The sequence below is a fragment of the Leuresthes tenuis genome, unplaced genomic scaffold, assembly GCF_036924035.1.
Source record: "Leuresthes tenuis unplaced genomic scaffold, fLeuTen1.0.hap1 SCAF_16, whole genome shotgun sequence".
In the NCBI taxonomy this organism is placed as follows: Eukaryota; Metazoa; Chordata; class Actinopteri; order Atheriniformes; family Atherinopsidae; genus Leuresthes; species Leuresthes tenuis.
The window spans coordinates 19,693,518-19,713,746 of record NW_027325370.1 but is presented as its reverse complement, the minus strand read 5'-3'; the positions used below and the strand labels follow the sequence as shown (position 1 = coordinate 19,713,746).

General features: G+C 39.9%; 1 protein-coding gene across 3 annotated transcripts in view; it reads left to right on the top strand.

Moving 5' to 3' along the window:
• Positions 1-20,229, top strand: part of plch2a (phospholipase C, eta 2a) — a 167,426-nt gene that overhangs the window by 121,799 nt on the left and 25,398 nt on the right. For all 3 annotated transcript variants that reach the window (XM_072366619.1, XM_072366620.1, XM_072366621.1), the window contains exons 3-9: positions 551-796; positions 961-1,088; positions 8,297-8,467; positions 13,608-13,701; positions 14,295-14,498; positions 16,662-16,782; positions 19,400-19,571. In XM_072366619.1, coding sequence (XP_072222720.1) covers positions 551-796; positions 961-1,088; positions 8,297-8,467; positions 13,608-13,701; positions 14,295-14,498; positions 16,662-16,782; positions 19,400-19,571 — 1,136 coding nt within the window. The remainder of the gene's footprint in view (positions 1-550; positions 797-960; positions 1,089-8,296; positions 8,468-13,607; positions 13,702-14,294; positions 14,499-16,661; positions 16,783-19,399; positions 19,572-20,229) is intronic.

Genomic DNA, 20,229 nt, shown 5'->3' with positions numbered 1-20,229 from the left:
CTGATGCAGTGTTGAAGGGTAAAATATTCTAATCTCTGTGGATGCTGCCTTTTGAGATTAATGCTTTTATCCTTCGATATCAAAGTTCAAAATTGGATGATGGATTCCCACATGTGAAAATCCCTTTTCACACAGCAGTAGATTCATAATTATGAAATTAGTGAGAAATCTCTAAACCAGTGAAAGACTGAAGACTCCAGATGAATGAGTTTGGTTTGATAAATTCAGTTTTAATGGACTTTAATGGACTTGAAGACTTGAAACATGGGGTTTACCTTTCTCCACAGACTGAAGAGTTAATATATTCATTGCGTTCACGTAAAATAAATACTCAAGTACAGCATTTATTTCAACTAAATTCAAATGGAATTTTGCTCCCAAAGTACAAAAGTTTGCAAAAGTTTCTAAGTGGTCTCAGTGTGGGCCTAACTACTTCAAACACTTACATGTATCAGTGCAGCAGAAATATAAAGTGTCTTAACATTGTTATAAAGTCAGTATCACTCCTTAAATTACTTATCATTGAGTTATTGACTTCCTGTCTCCTCAGTCTCCATTGACTCCATCCGTGAAGTGTGTGAGGGAAAGCAGTCTGAGATCTTCCAGCGATACTCAGAGGGCAGCTTCGACCCCAACTGTTGCTTCAGCCTGTACTATGGAGAGCACATGGAGTCCCTGGACCTGGTGTCTGGCACTGGAGAGGATGCTCGGACCTGGATCACTGGCCTCAAGTACCTGATGGCTGGCATCAGTGATGAGGACAGTTTGGCAAAGAGGCAGCGCACCCGTGACCAATATCCTTTACATTCACAGTCATATAGTAGTCCATCACTAATGATATGACGGTGTAATTGGAATATGTACAACTTCAGAATGAGCATTTTCACAGATCTCTCCGATGAACACACTAAATGTCCCGAATGTTCATTCTGACTTTCTTTAACTAACATTTCATCACATGGCTGAAGCAGACCTTCACTGAGGCTGATAAGAACGGCGATGGGAGTTTAAGCATCAGCGAGGTTCTACAGCTTCTGCACAAACTCAACGTCAACCTGCCCCGCCAGAAGGTCAAGCAGATGTTCAAGGTACAGGCACGACATCGGAGCCGCATCAGAGCAGCTCAGTGAGCAGTAGCTGCTGTAAAATGATGCTTTCACCGTTTTTTTTCTTTCAAAGTCGCACAGTAATTTCATCCACTGCAGCTTTTCTTCATTATGAAAAATGGAAGAAGTCTTTGTTCAATTCATGTGGTGAATGCTTCTCACTCAGAGCCAGTGGCAGAGGAGGAGTTAAGGCCAAAATACCTTTTCTTTACACTTCCACTCTGTAAAAAGAATAATTTCTTCCACAGTAGTGGGTGACATTTAAAACTTTAAAGAAAGACTTCTTTGTTTCCCTTTTCACAGTTTCCACTGTGTAAAGTTTTTGACCTACAGTATGTTACATCTGAAGCTAAATAATGGTGCATCAGTGCAGATTTTCAGCGCGTCACATGCCCTGACATTTACCTTCCGCTGTCAGCATGCTAAATCTGTTTTTACATTATTTTCCCCAGTAATATATTTACTTTTGTTTCTTTAAATCGGCAGTAAATTCCTTGGAATTCACACAAGTCGTCACCATCTCAGCTGTTGACCTGATGAACTCCTCATTGTGTTCATGTTAAACTCGCACAACTTTCCACAAACGCAACCACTGCAATAATGTCACGATGCATTTACTCACACTTGGAGATCTTTATTGGCTATGAACTTGGTCAATTTTAATCTTACATCATCCCCAAATCAGTTTGAGACTTGGTATGCAAGTTTATACACACTTTGAAAGTCCAATCAAATTCAGATTTCATCTTCTTTACTCACTTGGCATTTATTTCTCTGTGAATCCTGTTACTACTTCTAAAATTTGATATGATATGACACACTGTTAAAGCTACACAGCTACAGAACCGGTGCACAGTGAGGCCCTGCTTACTATGAAAGTAAAGGGATTTATTATGTTACTTTAGTCTGAAGTAAGTGCTTACTTCTTGGCATATTGTGAATGAGCTGCAAAGGTTCTATAACTGCAGCTGTTGGCGAACACACGGCTCAGCCACCAACCCATCGACAGCTCAGGGATTAACATGCTGACATGTTAAACATGTTGGTTTAGTCCTCTTCCTACAGAGCAGCTCACCAGCTTGGTATCACTAAGTTTAGCGGCCTGTTCCTGGTCACCCATATGGTGCTGCTGGAAAACAGATGGCCTCTGGTGTAATGCAGGGTAAACACACTCAGAACTGTGTGTGTGTGTATGTATGTGTGTGTGTATGTATGTGTGTACATTAAGGACGATTTGAGTGTGTCAATCTCTTGGATAGTTTCTTGGCTTAACCTACATCCAGTTTTTCCCAGTTTGAGGACTGCCTTTGCAACTCTTTTTACCAGGTGGCTAATCTGATCACATTTTTGCGTGTTGTTGCTTATTTTCAAATTGATTTGATTTGCATTCATTAGTATTTTTTATCTTAATCCTGTTAAATGCATGGTGCTCTTAACAGAGACTATTTTGGGGTACTTGTTTTTTAAGTTTGACAAAATATTAAAAGCACTCTCAGTGTAACACAACGCAGGTCAGCTGCACTACAAACTACAAAAGGTTAGGTTTATGACGGTAGGATCTGTTGTATCCCTTAGTTTACAGGATCATGACTGGAATTTTGGTGCCAGAACCCTGAGGATGATCACTTGCTTGATGTTGGATTTCAGAGCCTCTTTCGATTGAAGTTTTTCTTGTCAACAAGACAACCAGTTTAGAACCTGGACTTTTAAAGTCATGCTTTTGTAAAATTAGTTGAATGTTATTTACAGGTGTGTTGCTGAAATAAGCAACAGTCACTGAAAAGACTGTAAAAAACCTGTAAATGTGCACATTACTTACTAAGCATCGTGGGAGGTCCCCCAGCAGTATAGGCCTATAGCAGCATAACTATGGGATGTTTCAGGGTCACCTGAGCCCCCCCCTAACTATAAGCTTTATCAAAAAGGAAAGTTTTATGCCTAATCTTAAAGGTAAAGAGGGTGTCTGCTTCCTGAAGCCAAACTGGCAGCTGGTTCCACAGAGAGGGGCCTGATAACTGAAGGCTCTGCCTCCCATTCTGCTTTTAGAAACTCTGGGAATCACAAGAAAAGCTGCAGTCTGAGAGCAAAGTGCTCTGCTGGGAAAATGCTGCACTGAGGTATTTAAGATAGAATGGTTCTTGGTAATTGTGGGCTTTATATCTAAGAAGAGGAAATTTGAAGAATACTACCTATCCTGCAAAGGTATTTTGGATCATTCTGAGGCGTTTCAGAGAATTTGAGGTACAGCCCAATAATCAGGAGTTGTCCATCTTGCACAAGCTTTTGTTTATTCATTTTAAAGGTAGGTGAAATGTTCCAGAACCCACACTTGAACTGATATTACGAAGAAATTTCCCAAATTCTTTCCAGCTACATACAGAGAAAATTATTTCCTAATTAGTGAACTGTTTGTCCACAGTTTTTCAGAGTAGTGAACTCTTTATTTCCAACAAATTCTTAGAAACTTCAAATAGTTTATAGTCATTTTCTTGACATCATTAGACATTAACGAGTCTGTTACAGGTCGCTGTGTTTAGCTGTTTGACATCTTGGGTTGTACGATTTTATTTTTTCATGTTCATTTTTTATCTCTATGCAGCCTTAGATTTGTGTTTCAACTCCATGATGTGGTCTGTCCTGTTGTGAGCTTAATGCTGGATCCAAACGTAAAATGGTTCTAAATGAGAGCAAAAAGCAACCCTCTACAGCCTTCGTTAGAGAATTAATCACAGCCGAGACGTTTAGCCGTATATGCGGAGCTTTGTAGCAGGAGGCACCTGCAGTGCTAACTGGTGAATTATTACAGATTAGCCAATGAGCTAAAAGAACAAGCCTTTGCAATAACTTAAGTGCAGAGTTCATACATATTTGATGGAGACGATGGAATTGAAATGAGGTCGACTGATGTTTTCTGCCTGATGAAGACTTGACTGTGTGTTGTTCAGCTGCATTCAGCTGTCATCCTCATGGGTCCAAGATGTTTCCAGAGTAAGAGATTGCTTCCGGAAAGAATAAATGATTATTTCTTTTCCTCATGCTGGTCATCAGTGATCCCTGTAGATATAAAGGATAACAACTAAATGAAAGTGTATCACTGCATTCTTGCTGCAACAGAGCACAGTTCTCCATTAACTCCTGTCATGTGAGTAATGCTGTCTCTATGCATCTGTGCCTGTCACTTTGGTGTTACACAGTCACAGCTCAGCAACAACTATGTGACACGTACTCCAAAGCAACAGCAGAGTCTGATGTGATGTGTTTGTCATGTCTCTGAGTCATTTAGCTGTGTTAGGGAGAGATCATGGCGTTGGTATTTGGGAGGCTACATGTGTTGGTTTTGCAAAAGGGCTCAGTTGACTTTTGTCTGGAGATCTTTCTCCATGCTGCAGCAACTAATATGTTTATTCTGCCTCGGCCTCAACAGCTTGTCTTTTAAGTCTCTTTCAGAAATACTTCCCATCAATATGGTGGCAGCTGAGCATGTAGGTGTCATTTGTGAATTGCTTCTCTGTAAAAAATGTCATGCTTAGCAACATATTCATATCGCTTTCAACACAGCACAAGTCTGAACTGCTGCCGTCTCATTATAAAACAGTGTGTTGATTTGACTTATGAGCCACTGTTCAGAGTAATGTGCATTATTAAATATAAAAGTAAACTGCAGCCTCTCTTGTGTCTGATTGAATATGATTATTTTCAACGGAGTCTCGTCCCTTAAAAAAAATGTGGCTTACAAAGTGCACTTTGGAAAACTGGAACTCTAGAGAGACTGAAGGAATTTTATATGGTGGTGCAGCTTCCCTTTTGGAAAACAGAAGTCTCCATGTGGAGGTGAAGTAAACATGTTTATCCTAAAGTTGATCAGTGTTGTTAGGTTACAATAAGATCCTCACAAGTATAATACTGACCTTTCAACATCCAGAAAAGTGTTATTTTCAGCTGCCTCCTTTCACCAGCTCGATTTTACACAACTCCAGTGCCTTTGTCACACTGAATGCTGTCAATGAATAACAATAAAATCTACTTCTTTAAAGACTGGCATACCCAACCCGTCCAAACCCAGGGCCCAAATATGAGCCTCTGGTTCTTAACCAGAAAAAAGTGGAGTGCTTCCTCTGGCTCAGGGATAAGTCTCTGCCTCAGAGTTTAGTTATGTCTGTCCACAGATGGACAGACGGACTGGGGCTTCATCAGGAGGAGCTGGAGAGTGTGGCTGGGGAAAGGGCTGTTTGGGTTTCCCTCCTGGACCTGTTGCCTCCATGACCTGAAGCAGATTGTAATAGATGGATGGATGGATATACCCAACTGTGTACTATCCAAGCTGGCATTAATAGCAACTATCTGTGCAGGCTCTGTCCATCACACTCTGTCATATCTGAATCTGAAGCTCGAGGAACTTTAACAGAAAGTTGATTTAGTGGATTCTGTGGCTTTATCACATTGATGAAGACATTGTTTTGTGTTTCATGTGTGAAAAGGCTCTTAGTGTTACGGGACTCATATTCATTGGTCCTGCAAGGCAGTCATCCTGCCTGATGGTGACCCCTGCTTCTTGCATGAATTGAAGTACCATACATCCCTCTGTGCAGATAGATGCAGTGTTTTGATGAAGGCAATGAAATGTCATGCCAAGTTGCAAGGGTAGCATTGTGCTGTGGTTAAAGCAGATGGTCACAGCATCCCTCCTGCCAACTGACAAAGAAAACAAACTTTTATGATTCATCCAAAAGCCTGTATTAAAAAAATTAATAATATGGATTAAAAAAAAACTTACAAATGGTAAGACTGAATGTGATTTCAACAGGATTTTAAGTGGACATGATCAGACTACACACTGAATATACTTTATTTCACCGTATCTTCCTGATACTTTAGTTTAGTTTCATCTCTAGTATTCGGTCACAGTGGTCCAAGTGTGCTTCACTGTTTGTAATCCACTCTTTCAGTTTACATCTCATTGTCTCCTCTTTACAGTGCGATTTCAGTCTTTCTTTTTTTATGAAGTATTTCCTCACTACGTTGACAGTGTTTCCACGTTTACAAAATCTCAGTCAGTCCAGTTTCAGAGATGTCATCCTTTTCGTCCCGTGCTGAGCTCAGTGTGTAAACTGCACTGAGCTATTCAGGGGCCAAGCTCCAACTGGCACAGACGTCATCGCCCTACAGAACTGCACTGCCTCAAGTGCTGCGTGGCATATGTTTGGCCTCAGTAAACTGAGGCAGGGATTACATGGGTCACAATGTGACATGCTGCCGTGCTCTCATTAATCTCACTCCAGTACAAATGGACAGGCAGTCTTTCCAGCTCATTTCAACTCAAAAGCCAAAACAATTATCATAATATGAGCAGCAAATTCGAATGAAAGTTAGATCCAGACACACAGAAACAATCAGGACTGAATATTCAAACTCAATAAATGTTCTCAGTTAAAACGAGCCATTAAGAAACAAAAACCAGCAGTGACATTTTTTTTATAATTTTTGAAAAAACTTCTTCCTCTAATCAATGGAAATGAGGCCTTCATTACTGGGTCATCTTCCCCAAACCTTCTGTACTACCAACAGGGTGATGGCAACAATGGGGCTTGTCTCACAAGGAAGAAGAAAAGTTCTATATTTAAAGATAATTAATACTAATTGCCACATCATTTGGGTACATCTCTACTCAAACTATATTTATTTGGATGAATATCCAATTAAATGCAGCTATGCTTGCACACTGGACATCTCACATTTTACTGTATATGATACAAAAAAAAGTGTTCTTCAACAAAATTTAATTTGAAAACACTTTTGGAATGGAAGTATATGCTCTAAGTGCATGTTTAATGTTTTGATCTGAAGGCTGGTTCTGTTTTTTAAATTGATTTCCTACTATAATTCATTAATTTCTGCAACTTTTTTCCGCAACTTATTATTTTCTAAACAAGGTAAATGCTAATGTGGTTGGTTACATTAGCTGCTTCTTAATGTTTTTAATGTTAAATTCATCCTGTGTGCTGTGCTCCTACCTGGACAGGTATGTGGCTTCCTCTCAGCTCCTCAGTACAGACCATAACTGTCAAGTTTCTTTGAGTCTGAAATGTTGTGACTGTCACAGAAGCACATGTGGTCAGTAATATCAGTCTGTTTGTGGTTAAAACAAGTATGTTATCCCAGTCTGTTTGTGTTGGCCCAATGTTTTCCCGTGGGGTGCTATACAGCTGTACCATGTGATGGGTTTGTAGTCAGATTTGAATTTTTATGTATGACTCCAGTTCTATCGTAAGTTCTTGAAACAGTTAGAAGATGCTGACCAACTGACTTTGACGAGCTTGTACAGTAAGTGGTTGGGTGCCATGTGGATGCTGAGTTAGCAGGTGAGTCTGCAGAGTCGCTGGAGCGCTAAAGTAAGACTGCAGCTTTGTACAAAGTCCACAGACAGTCTTGTTTTTGCTCGTTACAATTCCACTAAACACAACTTTTCAAATTATTTGGTGTTTGGATTATCCTCTAAGAATGACTTTGCTCACTCGTGTCTGTTTTCTTGGCGACTTATGAAAATGCAAATGTCACAGCTTATTTTACTGAGAGTTTACATATTTCGTTAAGCTTACTGTAGAACGCTCTTCTGGACCAGAAGACAAACTCCTTCTGTCTGATGCAACCGTCTATACAGCCTATGGTCTGAAGTACCATATTTTTTTTCAATTCAAACTTACTAACCTAAAGAAAAAGTAACAAACCTATCAGAAGAAGTGTTGTATGAATGTATGTGTAAATGGTGGAATGTGGCATGTAGTGTGAAGCACTTTGAGTGTGCAACAACATTAGTGAAGCTCACTTCCAGGTTGGAATCATGGCTTTTTGTTAACAGTAATAACTTTGCCCTGTTTAAGTGCTAATAAAGCTATTAGCTGTAGTATTGTTGTCCTCTCACTTAGCAGCCAATCATGTGTCAGAACTAAGCCATTTTTAACTTAAATCACTTGCAAATAATAGAATATTAAGTATAGAATAATAAACGTTGAAGTATTAGAATGATTTGATATTGTAATACTATTAAACTGAAACCTGACTGTAGACACAGCATCCCAGCATATTTTCAAGTCTCGCTGTACATTTTGAAAATCTGTCAAAAGTCTGTAACTTTCATATAAAGCCGATGTTAGCAAACTAAAGCTTGTTTGTTGTTGTTTCCTGGTCCGCAGGAGGCTGACACAGATGACAACCAGGGGACACTGGGTTTTGAGGAGTTCTGCTCCTTCTACAAGATGATGTCAACCCGCAGGGATCTGTACCTCCTCATGCTCACCTACAGCAACCACAAAGACCACCTCGACACAGACGACCTTGCCCGTTTCCTGGAGACTGAGCAGAAGGTACTTCCTGGGGCTGTTAGACTTCACTCATTTATTATTGCATTATCAGAGGGATACAGATGAGCAAAAGATGCTGTATTTTTTTGTTTAGTGTATTATTCCTTTTTATTTAAAGCTGAAAGTATAACCTGGGAGTTTGGGTGTTTTGTTGCAGTAGAAACAGCGAAAGATCCCTGTAGCTTCGAGGGTGCATTAAAAATGAAATGCTACATCTTAAAAAGCACAACCCACCCCAACTCGACTAACATTGCTGATCACTTGTAAGGGAACACGACAGGGTTTTGAAAATTCCCAGTAGTTCTAGTGAAGGCTCGTAGGGTTTCTCGTGTTATATTAGGTCTTAAAAGAGGATTTGGCGGAGCTTGCTTTTGAATTGTTTAAAACTGTCCTACAAACATTGCTGCATTCTGATACAGATGGTTCATAACAGGGAGACCATACAATACGAAATATCTAAATGACTATGGAGAGAATGATTAATTTTCAGGCTTTTATGTGCTTGATCACATTCCACCTGGATCAGACATGTTTTGGTACTATTGGCATCAAATCGATAGAATTTTTCCATAATTTTTCCACACATACAGCTGGAATTGTGGCCTGTACTTTCAAACAGAAGTATTGTAACTGGGGCCAGATTGGAGGCCAACTTCTCGCTTCATTCTGCATAGCAATTTTCCATCTGTATTAGGTCAGGACTTTTTAATGACCATTCCAACACTTTGACTTTATTTTCCGGTTGCCATTTTGTCACAACTCAAGAAGGACTTGGCATTATCATCGATTTGTAAGACCTCTTAATAACTTCCTGCCTTATCTTGGGATGTTGTTTCAGTATATCCACATAAATTTGTCCTCATGATACTGCCTTTTATGTGACGTGAACAAGCTTGACATGCTACTCATTCAATTGAGGAATCTCATACAATTGGTCTATTTAAGCTGGTTTACACAAACTACCTCAGCCGCCTCCTCAAAAAGCTTCTTTGAAGCTCTAACATGTCAACCAGAAATAGTCATTTCATCTGCAGCAATGGCCTCCCGATATCATCCAAAAAAAAAGCAGAGAAACCATTCGTGAAGACTTCATTCCCTCTCCAGAAAGACGCCCAGAAAAAGAAATGCTGCTCCCATAACTCTCAGATCCATGTTGTTTCTCAGCTGTGGCAGCTGGCAGCGAAGTCGAGTCCCAGTCTCCTCTGAGGATCCACTCTGTGGCATTTCTTTTCTTTTTCTCTTTTGCCGCTGCTGTCTCTTTGTTAAATTGTACATGGAAGCACTGGAAAAGCATTGAGGTTAATTTTTTTGCTTCCTATGACTGTTTGGACCTTTTCCCTCCTCTCTCCCTGCTTTTCTGCATGAATTGGTTTCTAAGCAAAAACCACCCAGGATGCCACAAGACGAGCCCACGTCAACTGATCTCACCACCAGCACACATAGGCTGATCATCTGAATCTCCTCTAAACATTTTATTGTCAAATCTCATTACATCACTCTTTGAACCTATTGTGACTTAAGGTGCTTTTTTAAAAATGGTGCTCTGAAACCAACGCAGTGTTTGAAAACAGCCTCCTAAAGCCTGACAGATTTGTCACTGTCCATTAAAAGCTTGACTATCAAAAATCTGCTTTTTATTGTAAATGATCGACTTTGCCCTCATGTTCAATAATGTATCAACACGTATTTCAAGTTTAATTTGTATGTCGAATCTAGTTGCTTTAGTTTGCCTTCTTTTGCTGCCTCCTCCTGCAAGCTGCCTCCAGCTCATTAACTCCTTTTCAACTGTATCTGTTGTCATTGATTATCCTCTGTTCTGTACTTTGCTGCTCTCCCTGCCTCAGGCATTTTGACATTTGCACATGAGAGGGCAGGGAGGTGCTAGAACAGGTCCATACTGCCAAATATAGAATATTTTAAACTTCTGCAATAATTACAATTTGTTATATTTGCCCTTATCAATAAAGCTGTTCGGAACTGCAGTTTATATGAAATCTGTAACCTGGTTGAACATTTAAAGACTTCTATATTGGCGTATGTAAACCTCTGTCAAGTGTATATCTAAAGAACATCACATTCTTCCCCCTAATGTTCAAATCATTAAATAGTTTTTTGATTACTGGCCTGGTTAGCTACTAGTGATCAATACTTGCTGGCCTGGAGCTGTTCCAAAAGTCTGAAAGTAGAGCGTTGGAGTAAAGCTCCGGCTCTGTGAGCTGAATGATGAGCTGCACATTTTGTGGCAGATTCCTGAAACATATCAAGATTCATATTCAAGATGTTAAACACAGGTTAGATCTGCATTAGCCATTAAAACAGACTGCTGTAGCAATCAAAGCTGGCATCAAACCTCTGCCTTACTGTCCGAATTCAAGCTTTACCGTCTCTGAATGTCCTCTCCGCTCTCCCCTGTTATGGTTTAACTCATTTCTCTCATTTCTGTTTATTTCTCTCATTTCTGTTTATTGGTGGTATCCTGTTTTGTGTGAAGGGATGAAAAATATCTTATTTTTAAGTAAGATTTTGCCTTTCAATGATGATTGAAATCAAAATGGTACTCTCCCCCCTCCCTACAAGCCTGGACTTACTGTCCAATCACTGGTGGTCGCTCTCTCGCAGAGGAAGTAAAAGGCGTAATACGTTTAGTGAACGTGATCCTGCACAAGGATTGTCAAGGGTGGTGCTCTTTCTTTGTGTTTACTGGGGTTTGCTAAGCGGTGGAATTTTCATGGTGGAGGCTCAGCTCATTGTTATCGTTGTCAGCACATTTTTTATGTTGTCCTGATAGATTTTATTCATGTCTCCCGAGGTAAAGGAGTCATTATCTGGGCCTTTGGTAGCGCCTGCCCATGCCTGTAGACCTCCCCTGGTGGTGACTTTTAGATATCAGTCACAGTCAAAAGAACTGCAAAGAAATCAAAAACCCTCGCTCCCCCACCACCTCCACTTCTTTGTTTCTATTACATTGCAAAAGTCAAGGGTTGCATGTGTTCTCCTGTCATTTCCTATGCAATTACCCAACAAAACAGGTGTTTCTCTGAGTTTACTTTATATACGATGTAAATATCATCATCCCAATAAATGTGTAACCATTTCAGAAGTAGCCAGTCTTTGGCCTATTAAAAGCCAAAGGCACTAATCATTTGTTGGGGCCTCTACTCTACATCATGGGCCTCTACTGAAACTCCGGGAGTTTCAAAGGTTAATTGAAAAGGAAAAGTGAAAGAGAATTGAAGACACTGGAGCCCTGCAGATGAATTGGCCTTAGTACAATCACAACTCTCAAGTTGAAGTTGCCAAGGGGATTTTTGGATGAAGTGCATCTTCCCCATAATGAAATAGTCGCCTGAAAGGAAAAAAAAATAAAGCAGGGCTAATGGACATAGCACCTCATTTTCTTTAAACACCCGGGGTGTGCGCCTTCAGCTAATTTGCACTCTGGCAGGCTGTTTTAATGAGTGGAAGTTTCACATTAAAACAGAAGGCTGTGTTTGAACAGCAACATGTCAGCTCCACCCGGGCTATTTATCTCCACTTATTTTCAGCATGGAGTTCTGGCATTGAGAATAAGTCTGTTTTCCTCCTTCCGTTGCAGTGTTGGGGGCAGTTTTGTGAAGTAATTTGTTTAAATTGATGCCAAGATCCAGCAGAGCTGTCTGTTTGTATCATTAACCTCACATTGTGTTGGTGTCTGCATTTTAACTCAAATAAGACATTATTGGATGATTGAAAATGGACTTTGTTTGAGTGTGAGTGGTTTCCTGACTTTCTGGACAGGATTAGCAGCCTGTTCTGGATGTGCATTACCACTAATGACATTGTGAACAGGATAAGGTTGGTGTGGATGGATGCTAACGATATGATTTCATATTGAAGAGTTTTGATTTCTTCTGCTTTGATATGCTCTATTGGTACAGTAAAAATTTAAAGTGGAATTAACTGCCTAAACATAAAAAAATCAGGTCTGTTTGCTACTGACCCTCAGAAATCATTTTTAGATGCTGAGAATGTTTTATACAAATAATTTACTGCCAAAAAAAAGGCTTCTCAGTTGAAAGGAGGTTTTAATTTTTAATTTTTTTGCTTCTCTGTCGACTGTTTCATTAAGAGTCAGTTTCACACCTGCTTTTACCTGCCAGTGGTTTCTTGTTGTTGGCTCGACGGCCGCCTGATGGGTTGTGATGAAATGTTTCGCAACCATTAATGGCTTCCACTGTAGATGAGCACAGCCGGTGATCACTGAGCTGTCCTGTGCCTCAACTGTCAAGTTCAGACTTCTGATTTGGACAAAAAAACGTAGCTCTCATCGGCTGGAATAACATTTCATATCAGACGTTCAGGTTCCTCGGTAAGCCGAGCTGCAGTTATATCTGATCTGGACCTTTTTAACTTAACTGTGGTCCCTTGCTTGGTATACAGGAATGGGGAAAATACTCAATAATGTTATCTATTTTTCAAATTGTTGCTGCCGAATAGTGTTTACATTGTTAAAATAAGTATAATGTTGTATAAGCTTTGCTCTCTTGTACTGATTGAAACTCGGATGCTCTTATAACTGTGTGTATGTGTGTTGGTGTGCCAGTGTAGACAGCCGACAGAACCCTGGCACCTTTATGATGCTCGTCCACTACCAATGGATTTCACTTAAACTTCACTGAATGTGCCTGGATTTACTCTAAACACAGTACTTTATCATCTCGATTATTATAAGAGCAGTTGTTAGTGAAGCCCCTTTTACAACCATTGTACACTAATGCTTTGTGATATTTTAAATGTAGGAGGGAACATTTTCAAAAATGAAAACAAGCTAAAGCTTCAATGGTCCCTCGGCTGGTTTGAACTGTCACAGACACACTGACACAGCTTGTTAGTGTCCTGGCAGAGGAAAGTGACCGCCCCTTTTCACTGATTATCAGAGATGGGTTTCTGATTGATCAAACGGGGGCTTTAAAGAGCAGTGGCCAGACAAACAGCTGAATTCTGCAGCTAAGATGGAAAGAACAGTGACATGTAGGCACCTCGCATAACATCATCATTTATTTTATGCTCTTATGAGGGGATTTATCTTGGGTAAAGAGTGTTTTATCATTCTGTTTTTAGTTCATGCTGTGTGTTTTTTAACTTGTATTTCCACATTTTACAGATGACCAAGGTGACCAAGGACCATTGTCTGGAGATAATCAACAAATTTGAGCCATGCTCTGAAAACCAGAAGCAAGGGGTTTTAGGAATTGATGGTGAGTCCATTTGAATGTATTTTTTCAGTAATTAGATTTTTTTTGGAAATAATCTGAATTCTTATTGTGAAGATTAATGAAAGTTACATTTTTTGTCTTTCAGTACTGAATTGTATAGATTGTGTTTGTTGTAATAATAAAAAAAAAAAGCTTGTGTGAGTTCAGCACTGGATCCCTTTCACTGCTGTGGATCCGCTTTTACAAACCTGTTTATATACTTTTGTTATTCTCTTGCTGATATTTTGTCCAAAGGGACTCAAACTGAGAACAAATTCAGTGCTTAAAGGTCAATGTGTGTAGATTATTATTTTTTTATATTGTCAGAAGGGAGATGTCAGTTTTTGGAGGTGAAAATAAATGCATTCAGCCTTTTCACTGCTCTCCAGCAGACTTGACATTGTTTTGCTGCTGTTTCCACTTGGCATCTCAGAAAAAGGAACTGGAACATTACAGGCACTGGCTGACTACACAACATAGAGATTGGTTGTTCGGATCTGCCTGAGGGTGTTAAGCTTATAAGCGGAAAGGGGCCCAAACATTTGCATATGCTACAATTTAGAAAAAAAACAACAACCCTGTTTGGTTTGTTTCAGGTTTTACAAATTACACACGCAGCCCAGCTGGTGACATCTTCAACCCAGAACACTACAATGTGATCCAGGATATGAACCAGCCACTGTGCAACTACTTCATCGCCTCATCACACAACACCTACCTGATGGGTGACCAGCTGATGTCTCAGTCCAGAGTGGACATGTACGCCTGGGTGTTGCAGGCCGGCTGTCGCTGTGTGGAAGGTCAGCGTGGAACACACTCAGTACACAGACAGCGTTTTACACAAGGCTGTTGAAAGCGAGCATCAGAGCTGATACTTTTGGATTAACGTGCTTCACTCATATGCTGTTGCTCGCTGTGTCTTGACAAGGAAAATAACCAATGTGGTTTCTGCATCAGGCTTGGTGGTGTTTACGTTCTCCTGAATTGACTTAAGTTCAAATTCTTTCACGATCCTCATCAGATTTGAGTTTTTAGTGGTTTAAGTGGTTTGTTTGTTTGGAGATGAAGACGTGATCTCGTAGCATTATGCTGTACTTAAATCGTGATTCTGTTGTACCCAAAGATAGAAATTAGCTGTCCCACAGACATGGTGATATTAACAAAGAATATGACAGTTCACAGACAACAAAGTAACACAAGTGAGGAGTTTAGGCCTTTAAAGTAAAACTAGGGTTGCCCCCAAATATTCTACTTGGCTTCAGCTGATAATGAAAATTGTCGTGTCCAGTTCCATCTCATGCACTTTTTGCCTGTACTCTTTTTACTTACCTTTAATGTCTTGATATTCCTGGTTTTCGTGCAACTTCTGTGATCCGACTGCTTGAGACGCCACATTTACTTGGTTGAAATTTGCTGCTGCTAAATTTTGAGTGCGACCGTGTTCATGACCGCAATGCAACGACCGATAGGAAGTCTGCCTCCCTGTGTTTGAAGCAGAGGGGTAGAGGGGCTGCCGTACACTGACAGTGACTTAGGTGCTGTGGGGGGGTCTTTCAAATTTTTTTATTTTTCAATTTTTTTTATTTTTTGGGGGCAAAACTTCTGAAAGTTTTTAAAGCTAATGAATATTTAATGATCCAGTGTGTGCAGAGAGTGGATAGACACTTGTGATGTGTGTCTTTGAGAGAGACGGATGGAGGTGCAGAACCAAGTTAGTGTGCGAAACCCTGAATATATGTTTAATAAAAGGGCAACAACCACCTTCTGTAAACTGCAGCTGCTGGTTGACAAGGAGCAGTTTTATTCAGGAGCAGCTCCAATAATTATCATTTTCTTTCTTCATTAAGAATGATAAATAAACTCAATGTTCCTTTATTTCTCTTTGGTTCTATCCCACTGTTACTGCATATTTCAGTGTTGTCTACAGTGGTGAAGTGTACTGGTGTTACATCAATATGTTTTTCTTCGGGCATCTTCTCATGGTCAGCTCTGTAAACAGGTTTTCAGTCAATTTGTTAAGTTGCCAATGTTCCAATTTTGGTATTTTACTGTGGCCACCCACTTTGCATCTGCATAAGTATCCACCCTGCAGGATAGAGTCCAACTCATATGTTTGGCCATGTGCCAATTAGAAATGAATCCATATTATTATGCACTTGGGAATCTCAGTCAGTTATCTGTTGCTATACTAGATTGCTGAGGCTGAGAATGGGATTTTTCCAGAGTTGGAGACTGTGGCTGTCTGAAAAGATGTATGTCTCAATGGTTGATGTGAGAATGAGTAATACAGATTCACACAAGGGCACACAGGACACAGTAAGCATGTTCAGTGGGTTTTATAGGTAGTACAGTAACTTTTTGAGTACAGTAACTGTCTCATTCAGCTACACAGTGCAGATAAATGTTTGTTGTGAAGAAAGGAGCCTCTGGGAAGAAAAAGAATACCCACCCACTCTGGTGCTGTCTCTGCTTGAGGACTGAAGGCAGCAGAAATCAAACTGGACTGAGGTCTCCTTGTGTCTCCTACATGTACATGCATGCCCTAATGAAGGTCAGGTGGACTAAAATCTTACTTTAAGAGTCATGTTTGGACCTAATGGAGCGTCTGTGCAAAATTAAATTTGAGATATCTAATATTTAATCAACACTGAAATCACAGTAGTCATAATAGGTGGACATATGCACCTGTGATCAGTTACAGTTGAACATACTCTGTGACAGACTCTCTTTATAATCAGTTGCGGTGAGGACCAGCCTGTATGACCTCGATAAAAGCTGATTACTATACCTTGTCCTCGCTTCCATCCACTTCCTCCTTGGCCTTTAGCTATTGCTTTGATTTCCTTTTGCAGACATGTTCCTACACAATGTGATTTTCAACTCTTCATGCACCGATTAATAAGATTTATCCATTTACCCACTACATTGCCTCCTGCTTACTTTCCTGCTCATTCTGTCCACAGTTGACTGTTGGGATGGTCAGGATGGTGAGCCCATCGTGCACCATGGTTACACCCTCACCTCCAAGATCCTTTTCAGAGATGTCATCGAGACCATCAACAAGTATGCCTTCGTCAAGAATGAGTACGTTTAAACACACGCACCCAGTCTGAATCTTCCTGGTATTTATCTATTCACTTTGAGAATGCTTTGGGAACACTTCAGTGGCTCACTATCATGTTTGATCATCATGCCATTTGCGACAGCTAACAAACCGTGAAAAATGTGTGTTTGGCTTTAATAAGCATCTGAAAAAAACAAGCTGTGTAATCTAAGGATGTGAATGCTGTCAGTATATATTAGTGTTGAATATCACAGCCTGCTAGACTGAAAAGCATGGATGGAAATTGGGGATATCAGGCCTGCCTGGGTGGGTATCGGTATGGTATGTGATTGTAAAGACCTCCATTTATAGGTTGTTCTCATCTTTGGTGATCAAGAGAATATTTACATTTTATAATGGATAGTAAATTACAGGAAGAGGTACAGAGACGGGTTTGATACTGATTGTTTTGGACAATTGTGTATTCACAGGTTTAGGCCGTATCTCTGCTATTCTACGCTCTTAGTGCACACTTTATTTCATATTTACAGTTTAAACCTCTCCTTTTCAAATATTTGTATTCATTTATAATTTACGTACAAGGATGCAGAGACTGACTCAAGGACGAAACAGACTAATCCATGTTGCAGGGTTTTTTCATATTTGATACCCACATCTAATCAAATTTGTTTGATTAAATTTCAATTCATTCCCATAGGAAATTAAATCACCCACATAATGTTGTATTCAGAGGGAATACAAGGATGATAATGCATGCTGAGTTTAATTTGTAACCTTAACTGTTCAATTACTAAATGTTCCTGTTTAAAACCTAGCAGAAGAAAGCGAAAATGTGCATCAGCCAGTTAAGACACTGGTTTAGTTACTGTTTGTTGTGTTCGATGTGCAGTTGCAGCATAGTCATTAAATGTTAAGTAGAAAGGCTGTCTCTAATCCTCTGTCTGAAGCAGAAGTTTACAGCCTTTGAACACATGAGACTTAAAGATGCTCTCAAAATTTCCTGTGGTCTGGTTCTTTAATAAAGTACAAGTTTGTGTATGGATTTCATGGAACAAGGGAACTTTTACTGCTGCTTGTAGCAATTTGGTGCAGAATATTAAAAAAGCGAAACCTGCAGCTCAAGTCAGCTGGTCCTTTAAATTTTGAGAAGAATAGTCTATTCCAGCATGGCTACAATAGAATAGTCACAGTTTGTAAACGCAGCATGAAAACTCAAGTGTTCATGACCGCATGAAACTCAGCTGTGAAGACTGTGAGCAGTGGTATCTGAGCGAGCTCCAGAACAAATGAGGGGAGGGAGTGCTGAAAATAGCAAAAATAGATAAATGACTAAAATTTGATATGAACAGATTTTGAGTTGATACAACTGAAGCGCTCTTCCTGATTTAACTGAGTGTGTAGGCAGTGGATCAGTGCTGCAGCCCCAACACTCCAGCAAGGAGAGACGTTCAGAGGACTGAAATGCTTCATTTACCTTAGACCTCGATGGAAATTCTGAAGACCCAGGGCTGACATAATCTCTTAGTAACTTGAAAAAAGCTTTTTTTCCCCCACAAATTTAAACAAAATGATACTTTTCTCAAAAACCGTTTGAAATCTTTGTGGCTAATTCGCTGGTACTGAAGCTCTGATTCGGTGTACAGCTGCCTGTCTGCTGCTGTAAATCACGAGTTAAAATGTGTGAATTGACCATGCTCACATATATTCCTATAAACCAAAATAAAATTGTATTCGCACCTGTGCACACGCAAACATAAGAGCCCACACTGACAGAAATGAAAGCCTTCGCAGACACCCTCCTCCTCTTCACTGATTCTGCTTTAGAAGGTGATAATCCCATTGACACGCATGCAGAAAGAATATCTATTTTTAGATCCTGTCTCTTCAAGTAAAATGAGGGAGAAACACTCCCTTTGTGTGCATTTTCACCCTCATTCTGTGTTTTTGAAAACACGTTTGTGGACAACATTTTACACAGATAATGGGATAAAACGGAGTAGGGTGATAGGCTGCTTTTAACATCAAAGAGGCATCACATTTTCCAAGAGGCTAAATAAAGACAGGCTCCACAGAGGCCCGTTCCACAGAGTTGGGATCAAAAGCCCCCATCTGACTGAGACTGGATTATCACAGCCATAATGTTGTCAATGAGTAGAATGTATAGTATTCAGTGCTGTTAATGTGACTAAGACTGAAGATGGGTCATGCTTCGTCTTTAAAGTGCTGTTTATCCAGACATGCTCATTTGTTAAATGCAAATCACTTGCAGATTGAAAAGCTCAAAGTAAGGCTTCACATGGGCAATATCTGAGAGGATTAAAATGTCCTCCTCTTCATGAGGACTTTTAAATTGTCTTACTTCATTAAAAGCATATAAAAGCATAAAAGAGCTGTGTTAACATTACTATATAGTACATAATAACCCAAAGCCAGTGGTTGCTCTAACAATGATTCCAGAGGACTTACCGTCAAATAACCTTCAGTTTTTTCTTCATAATCAGCTGAAAGTTCTGATAGACCTGTAAATCGAGTAGTTACATGGGTATGAATGAGTTGATGCATACATTCTAAACTCTTCTTCATGCTGCCATTGATGCAGCTCTTTAACTCCAAACTGTTGGTGTGATTGTTTCTCAGCTACCCAGTCATCCTGTCCATAGAGAACCACTGCAGCGTTCCTCAGCAGAAGAAGATGGCCCAGTACCTGACTGAGATCCTGGGGGACAAACTGGACGTGTCCGCCATCAAAGCAGATGAGTCTGGGAGATTGCCTTCACCTGAAGCACTGAGGGGCAAGATTCTTGTGAAGGTGAAGGCAGAACTGAGGATACATGATGAAACATCCAAAGTTTTAATGTTTCTAAAATGTGGACGATACCTCTTCACAGTGAGAGGAGTCCTGAGGCAATTATCTCAGCTTAGTGTTTTTTTTATCTGTAGTTTGAACCTCACAAAGTAACTTCAAAGGCGAGAGATGGCAGGCTGATTGAAGAGATGAGATTAGAAAGAGTTAAAATATGATGTGTGAGAGAGAGAAAAAACAACTTGAGCAGAGGAATGAAAAGCTCAAGTTGTTTATGTATGAACAACAAACAGCCCGGCTTATTGGTGAATTATCATCACCATTATCATCGAAAAACAGCAACCTGAGTCCAGCTTACCGCAAATAATTGGTTAAATGCGTTCATGGCTGGAGGACGGGAGCAATTTCGGGGTGTTCGCTTTAATTCACAGCTGAACAGAGCTACGAGTTGACAGAAATATGGATTATTGTCTGTGTCACAGTGAATTATGATAATAAAAGATGTACATAGTTATGTGCATAACTAAAGATTAAAAAAAGATTTTTAATTGAGAAATCATCAATAGAAGAGAAAGAAATTGTTTTACATCAGAACATCTTTGTCTTACTTTGCAGAGACATCCACTAAATTCGCCCCTCGAACCAGCCAGTGCTGAAGTTTGAA